Source organism: Chiloscyllium plagiosum, unplaced genomic scaffold, assembly GCF_037043375.1.
Source record: "Chiloscyllium plagiosum isolate Xiang-an unplaced genomic scaffold, Cpla_swu_hap1 HiC_scaffold_12, whole genome shotgun sequence".
NCBI lineage: Eukaryota > Metazoa > Chordata > Chondrichthyes > Orectolobiformes > Hemiscylliidae > Chiloscyllium > Chiloscyllium plagiosum.
Window position 1 is genome coordinate 80,009,502 of NW_028270150.1, and position 20,167 is coordinate 80,029,668.

The following is a 20,167-nucleotide window of genomic DNA, read 5'->3' on the forward strand; positions in this document are numbered from 1 at the left end:
GACTGGCTAATTTGAACCTCTACCCATGTGCATGTGACACTGTGCTGGCATACTCTGAATGATTTGCTTGTACCTACTGTGTGGAAGTGTAGTGCTGACAGTGAATGTTAAAAATGGATAACCTGAGCATTCTTAGTGATGGGAACCTTTGCCCTGATTTCCCAACCAACATTTAGTCCAACTGAACTTAAAACTGCCCCGAAGAAATTCAAGAGAAGTTAAAGATAATGGAGGTCACTTCTTTTCTCTCATTTTCTGTCTAGATCATAGTCTCAGCATATCGCTTCCTATCACCTCCCAGAGTGAAAACCTGGGCAGCAATGAAAGTGATCATGGATCATTGTCACCAGACTCTGATGCAAAGCATGATATTTTCTTTGAGAGAAATGGGAAACCAAAAGCAGAAAATCTGAACCGTGTTCTAGGGTCTCCTTTACCGAGGTAAAATGCAAAATGTTTTCTGTTCTATTTGACGAACTAATGAATTAATAGCACAAGGTGAGATGGCAAAACAGATGAGATCTTCTCCTGTAATAATTTTACTCTTGTCAAATTTTCAATGAAAGGAAGTGGGAATTTTGTTACGAAATAACTCTGTGTCAATAATCGGTGAATGGCATCAGCCTTTTAGTTGTATTCACAAGTAGCTGAGCCACATTGAGGGAATGCAGAAAAGAGAAAACGATTAACCGCAATCCACGATCAGCCAGGTTTTGCAAAACTCCAAATGTCAGTATCCAGGTGGCTTTAGTAGAAACCCAGATTCAGGTGGCATTTACACACTTAGTGTTACATCGGGAGACTCACTGGGTGGGGAAAGAACGGTTCGTTTTAGGTACAGAGTCTCCCATAAATGTGCGCACACAATATTAAGATTCTTGCTTTTTCTGATATATATTAATAATATGGATCTTGGTGTGTTAGGATAATGTCTAAATTTGCAGATAACACAAAACTAAAAAGAATTGTAAACTGTGAGGAGACAGTGTGCAAGTACATAAGGACCTTGACACGAATTAGAATCCCTACAGTGTGGAAACAGGCCTTTCGGACTAACAAGTCCATACCGTCCCCCTGAAGAATAACCCACCCAGACCCATTCCCCTATACTATTATCCTGTATTTAGCCCCGACAAATGCACATCGCCTACACATCCCTGAACACTATGGGCAATTTAACATGGCCAATTCAACTAACCTGCATGTCTTTGGATTATGGAAGGAAACTGGAGTACCTGGAGGAAACCTAACAGACAAGGGGAAAATGTACAAATTCCACATAGACAGTTGCCCGAGATTGATACCGAATCTGGGTCCCTGGCACTGTGAGGCAGCAGTGCTAACCACTGAGCCACCGTGCCACCCTCTTCCAATGTAGGAAGAAAATTGAAAGGCAAAATAAAATAGGGTGTGCAATTCTAAAGGGGGTGCAGGAGCAGAGGGACCTGGGTGTACATGTGCACAGATCATTGAATGTGGTAGAACTGGTGGAGAAAGCAGTTGAAAGCATACAATGTTTTCAGCTTTCTTAATGGAGGCATAGAGTACAAGCCAACGAAGACACTTGTTAGACCTCAATTGGAGCATTATGTACAGTTGTGGGTGCCACATTATAGGAAAGGTCTGCTTGTATTGGAGAGAGTGCAGAAGTCATTTACAAGAATGGTTCCAGGAATGCGAAACTTCCATTGTGACGACAGATTGAAGAAGTTCTCACGTCTCACCAGGGTTCCTTATACATTGAGCTCATCTACTTCCAATTGTATTGTTGTAGAAATTATTTTTAGAGGAGTCTTTTTTAAAAAAAATCATAATTTATCCAACTTCAATTCAGATCTCTATTTGCTCCTTAGCATCCATGTAGAATTCAAAGAAAGATTTTGTGTTTGGGATTTACAGTGGCTTAGAAGCACATTTTGTAAAATTAAATGCAATGGTAAGTGCAGTTGTATGAAGTAACTAGTGAGTATTAATATTTTCCCCTTTCTCTCCAGAGAATAATATTCAGGGATTCAGGGTGAGAAACAGGGCAGAGGTATAAATGTGATTGGTCTTCAGAAGAGTTAATGTAGATTTGATGGGCAGAATCTTGCCATGTGGTAAATATATGTGAAATTGGACAAAGCCAGCATGGGTCTATGAAAGACAAATCATGCTTAACAAATCTATTGGAGATTTTTTAGGATATGTCTAGTCGACCAGATAAGTGAATGCAAGGTGTTTTGATCTTTAGAAGGCTTTTGATCAGGTCCATTACAAGAAGTTAGTCAGCAAAGTTAATGCATATGGCATAGGAGGTAATGAATAGAGGGGCATGGATCAAGAATTGATTGACATGAAAAGGAGAATGGGAATAAGTTAGTATTTTCCAAGTAGTAGATAGTGGCATTAGTGGGGTACCTCAAGGATCAGCGCTCGGTCCCAAGCGTTTCATAATATATAAATGATCTTGATGAGGAAACCAAATGCCACGTCTCTAAGTTTGCAAATGAAAAAAAAACCAGGCAGGATTGTGAGTAGTGAGGAGGATGAAAGGAGACCTCAGGGTGTTTCAGACCAGTTGAGTGAGTGAGCAAACACATGACAGAATATGAAGCTATTCAGGTCGGTGTGAAAAACAGAAAGGAGGAGTATTATTTAAATTGTGATATCTTCGGAAGTGTGAATGTATATAGGGATCTGAGTATCCTTGTACACCAGTCAATGCAACTGGACAGGCAGGTGCAGCTGGCAATTATGAAGGCAAATGATATATTGACCTTCATTGTAAGAGAATTTAAGTTCAGAAGTAAGGATGGTCTTACTGCAGGTATACAGGCCCTTGGTGAGATCATACTGGGGAGCATTGCACATAGTTTTAGCCTCTCTAACTAAGTAAGGATATATTTGCCATAGTGGGGTGGGGTCACTAGGCTGGTATCTGACAGGACTGTCTTATGAGGGGAGATCAGATTGTTTCCCCTCTCTCTGCCTCCAAGATGCTGCTTAATGGCGAATGGCTAATACTAATGGCTTTATCTTTAGCAAGGTTACAGTTTGTTTTATCTGATTTCCTACCACTTTGGGAGTTTTGCAAATGGAGGAGGAGAAACTGCAGTGGGAAAAGAGGCAGAGGTGAGGGGGAGTTGCTGTGAAGGATGGGGGGAAGAGCTATAAGTTGGGAAAGAGGTTGAGAAAGGGAGTGAAGGGCTAAAAACAGTGAGGATGGAAAGGGCCTAAAAATGGGTTGCAGGGCTACAAGGGGAAGTGAGGGATAGCAGACATGGAGAGGATCTATAAAGGGGAGAACGGTTTGCAAAGGGGAGTGCACAGTTACAACTCAATCAATGTTAAAATAGCTAGCTAACTGAGAACCAGGAAAACATGGAGTGAATTCCTTGCAACTGCATGTGGAGTCTCTGATGTAAGGCTGAAAAAGTTCACGAGCTGTTACGTTGGGGAGGAGGGGTGGCAGGGCAGAAAGAAAGGATACTGTTGTAAAGGGCTCTGTCAGTTGGATAATTCAATTTAATGTAATCATAAAGATTTGCTTTTCTGTATTAGCACCTTTTGAGGCATCTATCATACTATACATTAATGCAGTTGTTACACCTCAAGTAAAGACAACCATGCAACCGTTTAGCTGTGACCTAACCAATCTCTGGACATCATTTTCAGGTATTCACCCATGTATAAAGAAGTCTGTGTTACTTATTTTGTTAAAAACATATTTGCTGCTACCTTGGTCTTTAAATATTGTATTATGTAGTAAAGGAATTACTTCCATGTTTGTTGTGGCTTTAATAGAAGTTTTAAAGGAATTGTGATGACTATTGGGGATATTGATGAATCCTTATAATTCTGCTTTTGATTCCAATTGCCCCACATGCCAACATAAATACAGAAGGTAATATTACCACGTTTTTAAAATGGGAAGGGAGTTCATGAAAATCATTAAAATATTTTCACTCCTGGTGCTAACAGTTCTGTGTAAATATAAGTAGTTGTTTAGTTGTGCTTGATTGATCTTTGGAATGACCTCCATTATGAATGGATACCTTAATTGATGTCGGATGTGTCTTCAATTGCATGCAAAATGCAGAATTAAGAGATGACAGTATCTTGGAAATGTACTGTTTTTTTGTTGATAATTCTTCAGAATTTTCCCTCTAATCTGCCTCTAATTGTTCAATAACACAGTATCCCTGATGTACCTTCGTCCTCTAAAGATCGAAGCAGTCCAGTTTCTTCCGATGAGATAGACACAGGCCTCTTCCTGTTGAAGAAAGACAGTGAACGCAGATCCATTCTTCACAAAATCTTGATTGTGGATGAGAATCAGGTTGTTTCCAACCTGTTGGAAAGTCTGACACAGGTAAGTAGGCTTTTCCACACTAAGTTGTTACATGTGATGCAGAATGAGTATCTTTCCCGAGAGTGGTTACATGAAATACTTTTGCCTCGTTCACCGAGGATCAAGTATTTATTGCCATATATGTGATCCCAGCTGCTCTTAATGTTAACCTGTTGAATAGTTAATTTTCATTTTAAAATAAATCCTATGCTGTTCACCTTAAGTTTTGGCAGAATGGAGCTCTTCCCCATTATGGCTACCAGGTATCGGCATCAAATTTGCTTGTATCAGAAATAGAATGGTTAGTTCACAGTCATCACACTGACCTCCCCACCATTTTCCAGATACACTTAATAACTGGATGTTTTATTTTGTAGGGGCACGAAGAGCTTAAGCTGTCAGTTGACCACATTAAACAGATTATTGGTATTTTGCGGGATTTTGTTCGTTCCCCAGAGCGAAGAGTGATGGCCAACACCATCTCCAAAATCAAACTGGACTTGGATTTTGATGGTATCTCCATAAACCAGTTTCAGCTGGTTCTGTTTGGTTTCCAGGATGCGGTAAGTCTTCAGGCAATGGAATGATGCATTCAGTAGTGCTCAAATTGTTCTATACCGCGGCAACTTGTGACATCCACTGGCATAAGATGAAACATTTGAGCTAGTGCTCATTGTATGTTGTTGAATGAAAGTTTACTTGAATATTTGGTGCCAAGAGTCTTGCATCCAACTGTGAGGTGTATAATTGAAATTGGACAACACTTGTGTATTTGAACCTTAAGCAGGGAAAGGATTTTGATGCAACGAAGATCCGGCAAAATGACTTCACTTCATGGTGGTATTAAGTGCGTGATTTCCATAGTTTCGCACGGAATTGGTTAAGCAATGAAGTGAATAGTGGCTGTGGAGCTCATAAAGGCGTAGTGGTAGAGACACATTGGAGATGGTTGGTCAGAGAAAAGATAACAGACCAGGAGTAGCTGACTCTGCCAACAAAGAAGGGAGACAAAGTCAACATGGTCAAACCTGCAAATAAGAACAGAAAAAAAAAAGAGAAAGAAGCAAGTATTCTAAATTTAAAATAAAATACGGTGAATAAAGCCACAGAGATTAAAGAGATGAAGAAGTTAACTTGGTAACAAGGAACTCTGTGCATGATAATTAACTTTTTTTTGTTTTACTGCAAGATGGCAATGGATTAGAACTCCTCAGCTGGAGTCTGTTTCAACTCTTCTTACCTCCCATTCTTGAGCCTTGAATGAAGTCAGCATCCACTCCTGGCCTCAATGTGAAGCCAAGTGTGGACTGAGTTGGAAGGACTGTTATTCTGAAGTTGTAATTTCTTTATTTTTCTAATTGATTCTGATGATATTGTGCTTTTGTGCCTGAGATGGCGTGAAGATTGGACCTTTTCTTTATTTTTCTCATTTTTTTCCCCCAAGAATTTGTACTTAAGAATCTGTGGCGAATGTGAGTATTGCAGATGCTGGAGATTAGAGTTGAGAGTGAGGTGCTGGAAAAGCACAGCAGGTCAGGCAGCATCCGAGGAGCAGGAGAATCGACGTTTAGGGTAAAAGCCCTTCATCTGGAATGAGGCTGGGAGCCTTGGGGGTGGTGAGATAAATGAGGGGGCGGGGGGGAAGGGTGCTGGGGAGAAGGTAGCTGAGAGTGCAATAGGTGGATGGAGGTGGGGGTAAAGGTGATAGGTCAGAGGGAAGGGTGGAGCGGACAGGTGGGAAGGAAGGTTGATAGGTAGGACAGGTCATGAGGACAGTACTGAGCTGGAAGGTTGGAACTGGGGTAAGGTGGGGTTAGGGTAAATGAGGAAACTGGTGAAGCCAACATTGTTGCCCTGGGGTTGAAGGGTCCCGAGGCGGAAGATGAGGCGTTCTTCCTCCAGGAGTCAAGGTGGCTAGGGAATGGCGGTGGAGGAGGTCCAGGACCTGCATGTCTTCAGCAGAGTGGGAGGGGGAGTTGAAGTGTTCATCCACGTGGCAGTGGGGTTGATTGGTGTGGGTGTCCTGGAGATCTTCTCTGAAGCACTCTGCGAGTAGGCGTCCTGTCTCCACAGTGTAGAGGAGACCGCATCATGAGCAACAGATACAGTAAATGACATGTGTGGAGGTGCAGGTGAAACTCTGATGGTTGTGGAAGGCTCCTTTGGGGCCTTGGATGATTGCAAAACCTGCACCCACACCTCCCCCCTCACCTACATCCTATGTGGGTACGTTCGTAGGATTACTGCCTCTTTCTTCATACCATTTCATAGTTACACACATGAAGAAGGAAACTGAGTCACGCCTTAACGTCTATTTAGTTTTAATAAGCACTTTCTGTATTTTAATGTGTATAAATACATTTCTACTAAATCTGGTGCTTTTGAGTTGTGATGCCCTTTGTTACTAATATATTGACAAGCGGATAAATGAGTTCTTGTTCAGTGATTGGTGGATTTATTTGATGGTTTAGTTTAGTTCCACTTCTCTGAAAAAGGATAAAGAGTGCTACACAAGATGTAACTCTTGTTCTTTATTTTGCCGTGCTTCAGATTAATAAGGTTTTGAGACACCATCACATAAAGCCTCACTGGATGTTTGCAATGGATAACATTATCCGCCGTGCAGTCCAAGCGGCAGTCACCATTCTCATCCCAGGTACTCAATTCCTCACCTTTGGAATCTCTCTCCTCTTCATCGTTTAAGCCTCAAATTTTATTTTATGGCATTTTGGCTCCAGACAGAATATGTTAAGTAAACTAATTTCGTCCCGTTGTAGCAAAGTCCCATTCGTTATCAGAAGTCAAGTTTTGGAAGACAGTTACCTCAGCCCTTACTCCTAGAATAATACCAAAGATGGACACTGTTGCTTCTACTTGCCTGTGGCTGTGCCTTTGCTAAATTCTTTTTGGATCTAACATAATAATTCCCATTGCTTAGTGTTGCTGCGGAATGGAACTGATCCCAGATAATCAATCCCACAATGATTTATCCAGACACATTTTCCTTACTGTCTGTAGTGCCAATCTATTCCTTCTTTGTCTTTTTAAATTATCTAGAATCCCAATAGTGTGGAAGCAGGCCATTCAGCCCATCGAGTCCACACTGATCCTCTGAAGAGCATCCCATCCAGACCCACACTCCTCTCTTATCCCTGTAACCTTGCATTTCCTATGGCTAATCCACCTAGCCTGGACACTAGGGGCAATTTAGCATGGCCAATCCAGGCAAAAGTGAGCACTGTAGATTCTGGAGAGTCAGAGTTGATAAAACGTGGCACTAGAAAAGGCACAGCAGGTCTGACAGTATCTGAAGAGCTAGACAGTCTGTGCCTTTTCCAGCATCATGCTTTATCAGCACGGCCAATCCACTAACCTGCACATCTTTAGACTGGGAGGAAACCCATGAAGACACAGGGAGAATGTATAAACTCCATGCAGCCAGTCGCACAAGGCTAGAATTGAACCCAGGTCCTTGGCGCTGTGAGGCAGCAGCGCTAACCACTGAGCCACCATGCCACCCGTAAGCTGAATTCCACTGCTGCAATGTCACATGTTTGCTAGTTCTGACCATATTTGGTCAAACTCAATTTCAGCTTGCTTTTCTTTTGGTTCATGGCAAGGCAAACTTTACTAACCATAACTTCCCTTGTGTTTGTCTCAACACTGATATGATCATCCAGTTCATTGTAAATTTCAACTTGTTGATTGCAAGTTCTCACAAGTTCTTTGGCCGTTTTTTTTCTCTAATCTCTTCATTTGCTCTTTACTTGCATGGCTATGCCACAAGCAGTTTTTATGCATTTATTAAGCATGTTATAAGTTGTATGACAATCCAAACACTATGCTGTTCAGATCAGAATTCCACAGGTATTGCACATAATGTACAATGTATTAGACCCTGGATAATGGTAAAATTGAAGTCTGTACCTTACAATGAAAGAATAGATAGTAACATCAATGGAAACCCATGTGAAATTACCAACTTGTCAATAGAATACCAATCAACAGGGTTGTTGTGGTGCAGTGGTAGTCTCCTGACCTCTGGACGGGAGCCCTGAACTGAAGTCTCATAACGAGTTTAAGCACTTGATTAGAAAATAGTTAGAATTCCAGTCAGAGTTACAGGTAGAAGATCCTTTATCTGAACATCCAAAAACCAAAAAGCTCCAAAATCCGAAGGTTTTTTGTCATGATTTTTTTTTTCTTATGAACAAGGTTATTTGGCGAGCAAACAATTAACCCAAGTGGACACCCACTCGATGTGTGTCACTCAGGTGCAACATGGGGGATGTGGCCAAGAGCTGACAGGCCTGGGGTTTCTCTGTGAATGCCCCCAAGTCGACACCCACTCAATATGTGTCACTCAGATGCGACATTGATGGGGGGGGAGTGGGGAGCATGGCCAAGCACATTCTTAGTTAGAAGTCTGCTTCTCGGGTAAGATTTTTAAAAATTTCACCAGATTAGATTCCCTACAATATGGAAACAGGCCCTTTGCCCCAACAAGTCCATACCGACCCTTACGAAGAGTAACCCATCCAGACCCATTCCCCATATTCACCCCTGACTTTGGGTAATTTAGCATGACCAATTCACCTAACCTGCACATCCTTGGATTGTGGTAGGAAACCAGAGCACCCAGAGGAGACCCACTCAGACACAGGGCGAATGTGCAAACTTCAAACAGTCAGTTACCCAAGGCAGGAATCAAACCTGGGTCCCTGGCGCTGTGAGGCAATAGTGCTAACCACTGAGCCACCATGCCACCATTCTGAAAACCGAAAAATTCAGAATTCCAACAAACAGCTGGTCCCGAGCATTTCGAATACAGGATCTTTGACCTGTTACATAATTTTGGGTGGTTGGGTTGAACTTAGTTTCTTAGTTGGTCTAGGCTCCAGAGTGAGCTGGTTGAGAAAGATACAGTTTGATGGTTGCATCTTGTCTTCACCTTCCACCAGCATGTCCACTGGCAGTGAAAATGCCAAATCGGTTTTGAAATCAGCCAGAACTGTAAAACTATGATTGTCCGACTCTCAGTATCAAGGTGAACTTTGAACAATGGTTGCAATGACTTGAAGTAATGCTAAGATTGAACCCACCGATGCCTTCTCTTGTTGACTCCACCAGTGTCTACAACAAATTTTCATGAGGCCAATTGATGCTCAGTTCATATTGGCTGCATTTATAGGGGCCCTTGGCTGTTCATGGCCAGAATATCCTTTGACATGCCACAGTCTGTGCGGCTTGTGCAAATTCTCCCCCTAGCCCCAAACTAGCGCCCCCCTCAGGCCCTGTATAAGCATGCCAGTTTAACACAACAGAAGACAACCTTTATTCCTAGGACATAATCAGCACCTGGATGTTCCCTCTGTGGGCTGACCTAGGTATTTGGAAGTGGTACTCTGCAGCTGTCTTGGTGTGCAGACCTCTGGTAATACAGTAGGTTCTTTCTGAGATGGTAACCTTCTTGTATTGGGAATGCCGACATTAACTGTAGCCACATGGCAACATTGGTCTTACAAGCCAAAATTGAGGGACCGTAAAATTCAAAGACTCTATCAAGCCTGATCCATAATATGATAATCCAGACAATCCTGAACCAATATTTTGTATCTTCTTCCTCCATCCCTCCCTACTGGACAACTACAATATCCTCCATATCTCAAAGAACATATTGCACAAGATCGTGAAGGACATTAAATAAATAGTGGCTTCCATTAAAAGTTAAAGAAGGAGCACATCTGTACAGATTGTGGGTGGCACGGTGGCACAGTGGTTAGCACTGCTGCCTCACAGCGCCAGAGACCCGAGTTCAATTCCCGACTCAGGCGACTGACTGTGTGGAGTTTGCACGTTCTCCCCGTGTCTGCGTGGGTTTCCTCCGGGTGCGTGGGTTTCCTCCCACAGTCCAAAGATGTGCAGGTCAGGTGAATTGGCCATGCTAAATTGCCCGTAGTGTTGGGTAAGGGGTAAATGTAGGGGTATGGGTGGGTTGCGCTTTGGCGGTTCGGTGTGGACTTGTTGGGCTGAAGGGCCTGTTTCCACACTGTAATGTAATCTAAAAAAAATCTTTTAGTTTTATGTTTTGTTTTGTTAATGCTTAGACACTAATATTTCAATGGCTATTTGACCTTTTAGAGTTGCGCTCTCATTTTGGCACTACCTCTGAGGGAGAAGGGCTGGACAAAGATACAGATGAGGTGGAAGAGCCCATGTACCTACAGGAAGAGGAATCTGAAAACAAGGACCCTCCTGTTACTCCAAAAGCGAGCAATTTTAGTTCATTTGCATCGCAAGACTTTCAGCACCTACAAAATCCTCTGAGTGTGCAGCTGAGAGAACTGAGACTGGAGACTAACCGGTATTGAGCCTTTTTATACACACAAAGAGCTGCACGTTGTGGTAATCTGAAATAGAATGAGAAACTGCTGAAGAAACTCAGCAGGTCTGGCAGTATCTGTGGAGAGAGAAACAAACAAAGTTAGCATTTCCAGTTCAAAGTGATTCTCCATGGGCACAGTTCTGATGAAATGTCACATTTTATTTGAATTGTTATCTCTTTCTCTCTCCACAGACCTCTTGACTTTCCCCACCACCTTGTTTTAATTTTAGATATTAAGTCTTTGTCCATCTTGAGTCTGAAGATAGAAACTCATTCCTGGGTGTCATCATAAGACCTTAACAACTAGAAGCAGGAGCTGGAGTAGGCCCTCTGGCCCTTTGAGCTCGCTCTGCCATTCAATAAGATCATAGCTGATCTTTTCATGACCTCACTCCACTTACCTGCCCTCGCACTGTAATCCTCAGTCCTTTCACTGTTCCAAAATTTATCTACCTTGGCTTTGAAAATGTTTACTGAGGAAGCCTCAACCACATCACTGGGCAGGGAATTCCATAAGTTCACAACCCTCTGGGTGAAGAAGTTCCTCCTCAATTCAGTTCTAAATCTGCTCCCTCTAATTCTGAGGTTATGCCCTCTTGTCGTAGTTTCACCCTCCAGTGGAAACATCCTCTCTAATTCTATCTTATCTATTCCCTTCATACTTTAATGTTTCTATAAGATCCCACCTCATTCTTCTAAATTCCGTTGAACATAATCCCAATCTACTCAGCCTATCCTCATAAGCCAACCCTGTCAACTCCAGAATCAACCTAGTGAACCTCCTCTCCACCCCCTCCAGTGCCAGTACATCCCTTTTCAAATAAGGAAACCAAACCTGCACACAGTATTCCAGGTGTGGCCTCAGCAGCACCCTATACAGCTACAACATAACCTCCTTGCTTTTAAACTCAATCCCTTTAGCAGTGACGGACAAAATTCCATTTGCCTTCCTAATTACCTGTTGTACCTGCAGACCAACCTTCTGTGATTCATGCACAAGGAACTGAGGTCCCTCAGCACAGCAGCATGCTGCAAATTTTACCATTCAAGTAATAGTCCTTTTTACTGTTATTCTGACCAAAATGGATGACTTCACATTTATTAACATTGTACTCCACCTCCCAGACCTTTGCCCACTCACTTTATCTATCTACGTTCCTTTGCAAAGTTTCACAGTCCTCTCACACGTTGCTCTACCACTCATCTTAGTGTCATCTGCAAACTTTGACACACTACATGTGGCCCCCAACTCCAAATCGTCTATATAAATTGTGATTAATGCAGTCCCAACACTGATCTCTGAGGTACATCACTACTCAGACAGAAAAGCAATCATTTATCCTCACTCTTTGCTTTCAATTAGTTAACCAATCCTCTATCCATGCTAATATATTGCCCATAACATCTTGCATGTTTATCTTATGTAGCAGCCTCTTGTGCAGCACCTTGTCAAATACCTTTTGGAAATTTAGGTATGCCACATCTACTGGATTCCCATTATCCACTATGCTCATACTGTCTTCATAGAATTCCAGTAGATTAGTCAAGCATGACCTGCGCTTCATGAACCCATGTTGCATCTGCCCAATGGGACAATTTCTATCTATCTGCCTTGCTATTTCTTCCTTGATAATAGCCTTAAGCATTTCCCCACTCCAGAAGTTAAGCTAACCAGTCTATAGTTCCCCATCTTGTGTCTACCTCCTTTTTTTAAACAGTGACATTACATTTGCTGTTTCCAATCATCTACAACTTTAGTGTTTTACAAGACCACAGCAAAGTTGAACCTTGATGTTATCCTTAGTGGCAGGTTCCTACACCTTTCAGATTAAAGGTTGTGAGTTCAAATTTCATCTGACAATTCAGTTCACTACTGAAGGAGTGCTGTGCTGTCTTCCAGAGACACTGTCTCTTGGATAGACATTAACGATCCCAGGGCACTTTGTCGAAGCAGAATAGTGGAGATCTGCAGATCCCTTGCAAGTACATATTGCTCAACCAACACTGAAAGATAATGATCTGCTAATGTATTTCACTGTAGCTTCTGGGATCTTGCTTTTTGCAGATATTTTGTTGCACTTTCAAAATTGCAGAGGGGACTTCATTTTAAAAAATAATTAACTATGGAGCACTTTGGGGTACCTAGAGATTGTGACAGAGATCTGAATAGAATTTAGATATACAGTCAATCATTGAAGAGTTGAAGTTTAAAGCAACTGAATGCTCATCCTCCTTTACCAATCTTCGATAAATTGTAAGAATATTCCCCCATCATTATCTAACTATAAACATAATCCTAATTTCAAGATTGTAAATTGTTTATCCTATTAGTTATCATGTAATCTGAACACATTTGAATACTGTGTGTTAACTCACTCTGTGGTAATGTTCTCTGTTTATTGCATAAGTAAGGAAAATGGTTGAAAGCTGAATTGATAATGAAGATGTCTCTGTTTAGCTTCCATGTGCGACACGAGTTATAACACTTCAAGAGTACCTCATGGTCTGTAAAAGGCCTTTGGAACATCTTGGGATCATGAAACGCACTATATAAACACAATTTTTAGTTGCTCGTTGAGTTGTGAGATGTTCTCATTGTGACCCTGTAGGCTTTTGGAAGACTTGGTCCAGAAGGAGAAAGAGTATCAGAAGCTTCTTCAACAAACAATTGAGCAGATACAGCAGGATGTGTATCTTCTTCAGTTAAAATCCAATCCAACAGGTAAATTGAAAATGAAGCTGCTAGACGGGTAGCACTCTCAAAACTGCCCACTGCAGGTTATCTTCCTTCTCTGTATCTTTTAGTGCATATTGAAGCAAACGTAGAATAAAACACTCATCCACACACTCCAAACACACAGGAATTTACGGTTTAACCACTCCTGTTAACCAAAACACATCTGCATTTATTTAGTCATGAAAACCGGTTGTAACTTCTTTTGAAATGTTTAGTCATTTATTTTGTCCATCTCAGCTGATTCTTGTTTTAGCTCTTTATTAAAAAGAATGGTTCTGACTGAGACTGAATAGCTGACTGCATTGTCTTCTCCATTCAGTTCCTTCAGTGCCAAACCCTCCTGATCATCACAGAACGGATCGAGAGCTTACTGAATGGCTTCAAGAGCAAGGAGCAGATCCAGTTACAATAAACAGGGTAACGGCTAGTATCTAAGATGCAACATTGAGTAAACATTCAAAAATGCTCTTGTCAACGGATGACTGTTTAACAGAATGGCTTAAAACTGTTTTTGATGTAGATTCCTTGGATATGGGCCAGAGGAGATTTTTTTAGTGGTATTAATAATTTGTCTTATTATTGTTTTGCATTTATTTCCATTAATCTCCCCTTATTTACTCTCCAGTCCTCATTCATATTCTCTCACCCTCTTCCTTCTCATGGGTTCCTCTTTGTTTATCACACCTTTCTCTTTCTCCTTCTGCATCCTTCCACTCTTTTTCATGTAAAGAATGTATCCTCCTTTCTTTGGTGTGTCTGTCTAATGGCTGATCTTCTATCTCAATGCCAATTTCCTGCCCCTTTATGTCTTTCATGTCTAGAAATCTATTGGTACATAGTTGATGAACAAACCTCTGCCCTCCTCTGGGTTCGAGAATACAAAGATTCATCACAGTCTTCATAAGGAAATTCCTCCTCTTCCCGGTTCTAAATGACTTGCCCCTTATTCTGCCACTGCCCTGTGGTTCAGCACTCCAGCCACTAGCCACTCAAAGCCAGGGAAGATGTCTTTCCTGTATCTGCCTTGTCGATTTCTGTGAGAGTATTGAATGTCTCACTGAGGTCACATCCTTCTCAAGCCCAGAGAATACAGGCTCAGTCTCCTCATGAGGCAATCCTGCCATCCCAGGATCTAGTTTGGTGAGTCCTTTTAGCAAACCATCTTTATCAAGTATATACTTCCTCAGAGAGTGTTGTGGTGCAATGACAGTGTCCCTACCCCTCGGCTAGGCGGTCTGGGTTCGAGATCCACCTACCCCACAGGTGTGGCATAAGGTGTCTGAACGGATTGACTAAACTAACTCTCCTTCCTTTGGTCAGTGAACACAATAAACCCCCATCCACCACCCCCCCAAAAAAGATGCACTTTGGATAAGTTATGGCATGGCTTCTTTATTCAATTTCTTTTTGCAATAAAGGCCCCTAGCATTTGGCCATCCTAATTTCTTGCTGTGCTGGCACAGTAACCTCCAGAGACTCATGAACTTCAACATTTTATTTTGATTTTATTTATTGTCACGTGTATTTTGTTACAAAGTGCAGTGGAAAGTCTTGTGCAGTGCGGCCACTCTCTGGGTGTCGTCTTAAAACACAGAATATAAAAGCAGAGGAATAAAGCAGAACGGTCCAACGTTAACAGTCAAGACTGTCAAGTGCTCTGCCGTGGCTCTGGTGGCCCTCCGCTGATGCTGGAATGAGTTGCCACTCTTCGGAGTCATCTCACCTCCACCTCACCACCACTGGACCAATTCAGCCACCGCCAGTGTTGCTGGGCACTGCACCGGCCCAAACGCAACTCCGCTGCCGCTATGAGTCTGCTTCGGGGACCCACCCCTTTGCTGATTACAGCCACTGCCGGTGCTGCCAGGTTCCATACTGGTACCTGAACGAACTTCCGCCACGCCGGACGCAGGCACTGCTGGGAACCCAAACCCGCCTCCACTGCAGCAGCCACATGTTGGCGCTAGGACCGCCTCGTCACCGCGGGAGCTGCCGGGATCCCCATAATTATCACCACGAGCCTGGGCTGGGGACTGGGGGCTGGGGGCTGGGGGCTTGGCCCACCCGCTGCCAATGCCATCATCGCGACTGAGCTCTTGAACAAGAGGTAAGTAAAATAGAAGAGGGAAAGAAAGAGGGAAAAGAAATAAAGACAAGTGGACAGAGCAGATGTGCCCTGGGTTCAGAAGTCCGACTCCACCACCATCTTACTGGATCTGGCCTTCGTTCAGATACCAACATTTTCCAATTTACACCATTTATGAAATACTGTGGTAGCGAAAATAGAAATGGATAAATTTATATTTTTCCACAGTATGCACCGTGTTCAAAATTCTTTCCCAGGCCTTCAGACTATCTTAATGCTCTTTGAAGTCTCTTTGTGTCCTCCTTACAGTTCTCACTTCCATCCAGTTTTTGTGTCACCAAATAACCTGAGTGTATTACTTAGCGTCCCCACATCCAAATCGTTGGGTTGAACCTTACCAGAAATCGACTCAGTCTCATTTTTGTTGGGTTTCATGGAGGGTTTCTTTCTCTGAGTTTTCTCATGTTATCTCAAACCCGCTTTATTAACTAGGTTTCATACCCCATGGTCTCCCTCATGTCTGATGTTAACCCGATATACCCCCTTGCTGCAGGCAGGTGTATTTGGCAGGACATTCTGGGATTCCTGGTGCTGGCACCAGACTCAGAAGGGCGTTGTGCACCCAGTCAAGTGTAGTCAGTCCGGCGGAGCCCTGTACCATTCGTGACATTTACCCCAGAGATGAAAGACAAGGGAAAACTGGAGTTTTGCTTTGTGGAGCGGGACCTGGGGTTCTTGCTGGATAGGGTGATGCAGAGGAGACCGTCATCTGCTTCCAGGGCTTGTGGAGAAGCCACGACAGCAGATTGTGCCAGCCTGGACTGAGGTTGCCACATCAGTCAGTGCAGCCTTAGTCAGCCGAAGTAACCTGCAGCAGTGTAACAACAAGGTCAATGACCTTCTCCCCACTATCAGGGGAAGTGCTACCTCATGCTCACTCTATCTCTGCGACTGAACCCACCTCCCAACAAAGCTCAGGTTCTACCCCTCTCACTGTTGCATGCAATCATCTTCCCTCACCGACCCAATCCTTCCACACTGCTCACCCTGCGTGCCCTTTTCGTTGCTGACTCACTCACTCAGGGCACTCGACACCTTTCCCTCACCTGCACCAGCACCAAAAGTTGTGCCATCTCACACAGTCCCTCCCCTTCTCTTATTCCAGTGGGAAACTGCCCATAATAAGACCAGAAGAGCCAGGTTTGGTTGGTGGGGCCACCTGCCTTTCAGTTCCTCACCTTGTATGAGGAAAAGATCTTGACACTCACTGGCAAGAGCCTGTGGAGACGTAGGATCATCCATGTCATGCTAAGCGGAAAAGGCATGTTACCCATTGCTGTGTTACCCTCCCATTACCCCATTGTGACTATGTATTCTCAACATAACCTGGACTTTTGTTCCTTGTTCCTTTGTCCTCCTGCAGGTATTTGCTTTGTCTCTGCTGTCAAGGTGATGCCACAGGAGGTGCCATCGTGCACCACTGAGGAAGAGGGCACTGTAACCTCAGGGAAAGCATCAGCAAGGCTGGTTCCTGCACCTTACATCAGCTGAGATCATGACACCTCATGGGTACTTAATCTAGGTTGGAGTAGGGAGCACCTGCTGGTGGACATGCCACTGCCAAGCAGCTGCCAGTGAAGAAATACCCCAAGTCACTGGCACTGAAAAGGACTACCAAAGACAAGCTTCTGCTCAGCCCCAGGCACGACAGGACCCATGGTGCCAATCTTTCAGGATTTGATACAAATACATACAGGAACAGCGGGCAGGATTTGTTGGTGGCACAGGGCAACCTGACACGAGGTTACAGAATTGCAGCAACCCTGCTAACTTGGGTTAATGTCTGGTCCCCAGTGGAGGGATCCATGGAGAGCCAAGTGCAGCACCGTCAGTGTCTGCTGGATATACACACGGACTTGCACTCCACACGGCTGTAACCATTGCTGCTCATCAAGGTGACGGGGCATTGTCCTCACTCCAGGTTCCCCTTCCTCATAAGGAAGCAGGTTAGTGAGTGACAATAGGCGCACAACTGGAGGAATAACCACATACACTCCTGCTGAAGTCTCCTCTTGAGTGGCCAGGCCTTGCATATCCACCCTACCTGCCCCCTTCACCCCTGACCTTCAGGCTGAGGAGGATGCACTTTGCTCTGGGTAGGGCATACTCAGCAAGTCTAGGCCTTTGAAATGCAAACATTCCCTGGGGTCACCTCCAAGGTAATGGCCATCAATGTGGAGCAGGCTCCCACCATTCCAGCACTGAGGCGTAGTGGGAGGGAATCAAAGATGACCTCCAAGGGCACACAGGTGACCTGTCACTGTAAATATGTTCTCACCTTTATAAAAGTAAGTTCACTTTACATCACCAGCTGTGTGAGCGAATGTCTGCCTAGCTGCAACTGCAGCATTGACGGGATAAAACTGAGCCATCCTTAGCGTGACATTTTATGGTCCAAGCTATGAAGTGACCAGGTGGTTGCTACTTTAGCAACAAGGGTCACTCTTTCCAGACTGCATTACGGCCATTAGTGGGATTGGTTTTGTCATTTTGTGACATGCAGTCAACTTTGTTTGGGGTGAGGTGTTGGAGTGCTTAATGCTTAAGGTTCCCATATAGCATGGTCATGTCTTTCAGCTGAGCTGTATGGGACTTCATGTGATGTTGTTGCCCCTTCCTCTGTCCCTGTCAGAATGAAACACCCTGCCCCACTCTGGGTGTGATAGCAACCATTTTTATCTCTGTTGCATGCTGTCATTTATGGCAAGATAGAAAGAAACAACAGTTGCTCTTAAAGCAGTGACTTGCAGGCTCAGCCTCTTAGCAGCCTTAGCAAAACCCAAAGGTACACATTCCCTTCTTGGTAGTCCTATTCTTCAACCCAATAGGCTTTAAATGTCCCCAAGAGTTAACCCAATCTAAATATTGATCTCCCCACTTTACCCCAAACCCAGACATATCAAGTAAAGGTGCCAGATGTGGTAGTGCACAATGTGGGAAGTTAACCAGGTATGTCTTGTAAACACAAAAAGCTCGAAAAATTCAACTTTCACTATGTCTGCTCTCTCTTTATTCCTTCTATTGTCTTTATTTTTCCTCTATGTTGTGTCTCTCTTCTCTCTCTATCCTTCCTTTCTTTGGTGTGTTTCATTAAGCTTTCTCTATTTACTATATCTCCTTATCCCTCCACTGGTCTCTCTCTCTCTCCCTCCTCTCTCTGATCCTCCTTCTCTTCATTCCTCTTCCTTTCTGTTTTCTCTATCCTTCCTGTTGCTCATGATTTTTATTACTCCTACTATCAGTAGTGTATCTCTATTGCTCTACTGAACTTTGTTTATTCCTCCTCCCTCCTTTTCTCTACCTTTACTCTTCATGGTGTTATTTTCTCTTGCACTCTCTCTTTATTCCTTTCTGCGCAATGTATACATTTGATATTGGTACTGACTTTGGGGTGGTGTGTATCCCTGGAAAAGCTGGAATTTGTTGCCGCGTTCTAGTCTCCCTGAGGTAGCGGTAACAGGGGCTGCTTTTCTTCATATGCCACTGTTTGGGTAAATATGGTACTCAGGTGCTCTTCATTGGCTTTACTTGGTTATTCTCCACAGTGGTTTTGATATAATTGAGTGGCTTGGCCAATTCAATGTCAAGTAATCGGGAGTTGCAAATCAGTCAGACTAGGTGATGACAACCTGTAGTCACCCCCAGACATCAGTGAACCAATGTATCCCAAAGAATTATGGTCACTTTTACCAATTTAACAGGTTGGCTAATCTGAGTTTAAAAGTAGGTGTTATCTTGATTACCAGACCAGAACATAATGACCATCCTGCCTTATCCAGGTATGTATGAAAATGCCACTGTTTTTGGCACCACCTGCTGGTTAAATTTAAAATGATGTGCAGTTACTTTAAAAAATGACTTGCCTGTTTCTTTTGTGCATTAATGTTTTCTTATGGACTGTTTATTCTCCTCTATCATCACAATAAACTTTGGATGATTTTTTTATACTACTTTTCGTTCATTATAGTAGATTCAGGTTAATAAATTGATAAAAATTTCTCGGAGCCAATAGATTGAACTGTTTGCTTTTGTCAACTTAAGAAGCTGTTTTTTTTTCACCAGATGTGTGCAGAAGGTTACACGTTGCCTGATGTATTGAAACATATCACTAAAGATGATTTAAGAAGCCTACAACTCCGGTAAGTGCTGTTTAAAATATTTACATAATTGCTCCATTTATAGTGGCTCTTTCAATTAATTGAGTTTCTGCTTCAAGTGTAGAATTGTCATTGCTTTCACAACTGAATCTAACCTAATCTAACTGTTGTTGCAACCACTCTTGTAAAATGTTTGACATTGTCAGGCAACCCATGAGCTGCTAGTTGAGAGCTTACAGGGCACTAGCTGGCAATGAATGCAACTGGTCTGCTTAGATTTTGGTATTGTGGAGTTTATGCAAATTTTGAAGGACAAGTCCAGCGTTCACTTTTTCCTTGAGCCGACTGTGAGGCTGAAACTTTAACTCAATGCTACATTTTTGCTCCAATCTAAAAGCAGATTTCAGTAGCAATTGTTGGTGTGGATCTTGCTCTTCTGACAATGAAGTGAACCTATGACAAATACAAC

The 20,167-nt window shown here is 43.1% G+C and overlaps 1 protein-coding gene across 9 annotated transcripts in view; it reads left to right on the forward strand.

Annotated features, from left to right (window-relative positions):
• map3k15 (mitogen-activated protein kinase kinase kinase 15) overlaps positions 1-20,167 on the forward strand; it is a 133,800-nt gene that overhangs the window by 112,090 nt on the left and 1,543 nt on the right. For 2 of the 9 annotated variants that reach the window (XM_087992975.1, XM_043700555.2), the window contains 8 exons: positions 264-441; positions 4,180-4,354; positions 4,711-4,896; positions 6,884-6,989; positions 10,475-10,697; positions 13,328-13,440; positions 13,775-13,872; positions 19,664-19,740. In XM_087992975.1, the coding sequence (XP_087849101.1) occupies positions 264-441; positions 4,180-4,354; positions 4,711-4,896; positions 6,884-6,989; positions 10,475-10,697; positions 13,328-13,440; positions 13,775-13,872; positions 19,664-19,740 (1,156 nt within the window). Of the gene's footprint in view, positions 1-263; positions 442-4,179; positions 4,355-4,710; positions 4,897-6,883; positions 6,990-10,474; positions 10,698-13,327; positions 13,441-13,774; positions 13,873-14,276; positions 15,413-16,964; positions 17,548-18,495; positions 19,318-19,663; positions 19,741-20,167 lie in introns of those variants that run through there. The other 7 variants (XR_015758916.1, XR_015758914.1, XR_015758915.1 and 4 more) reach the window with 7 other exon arrangements.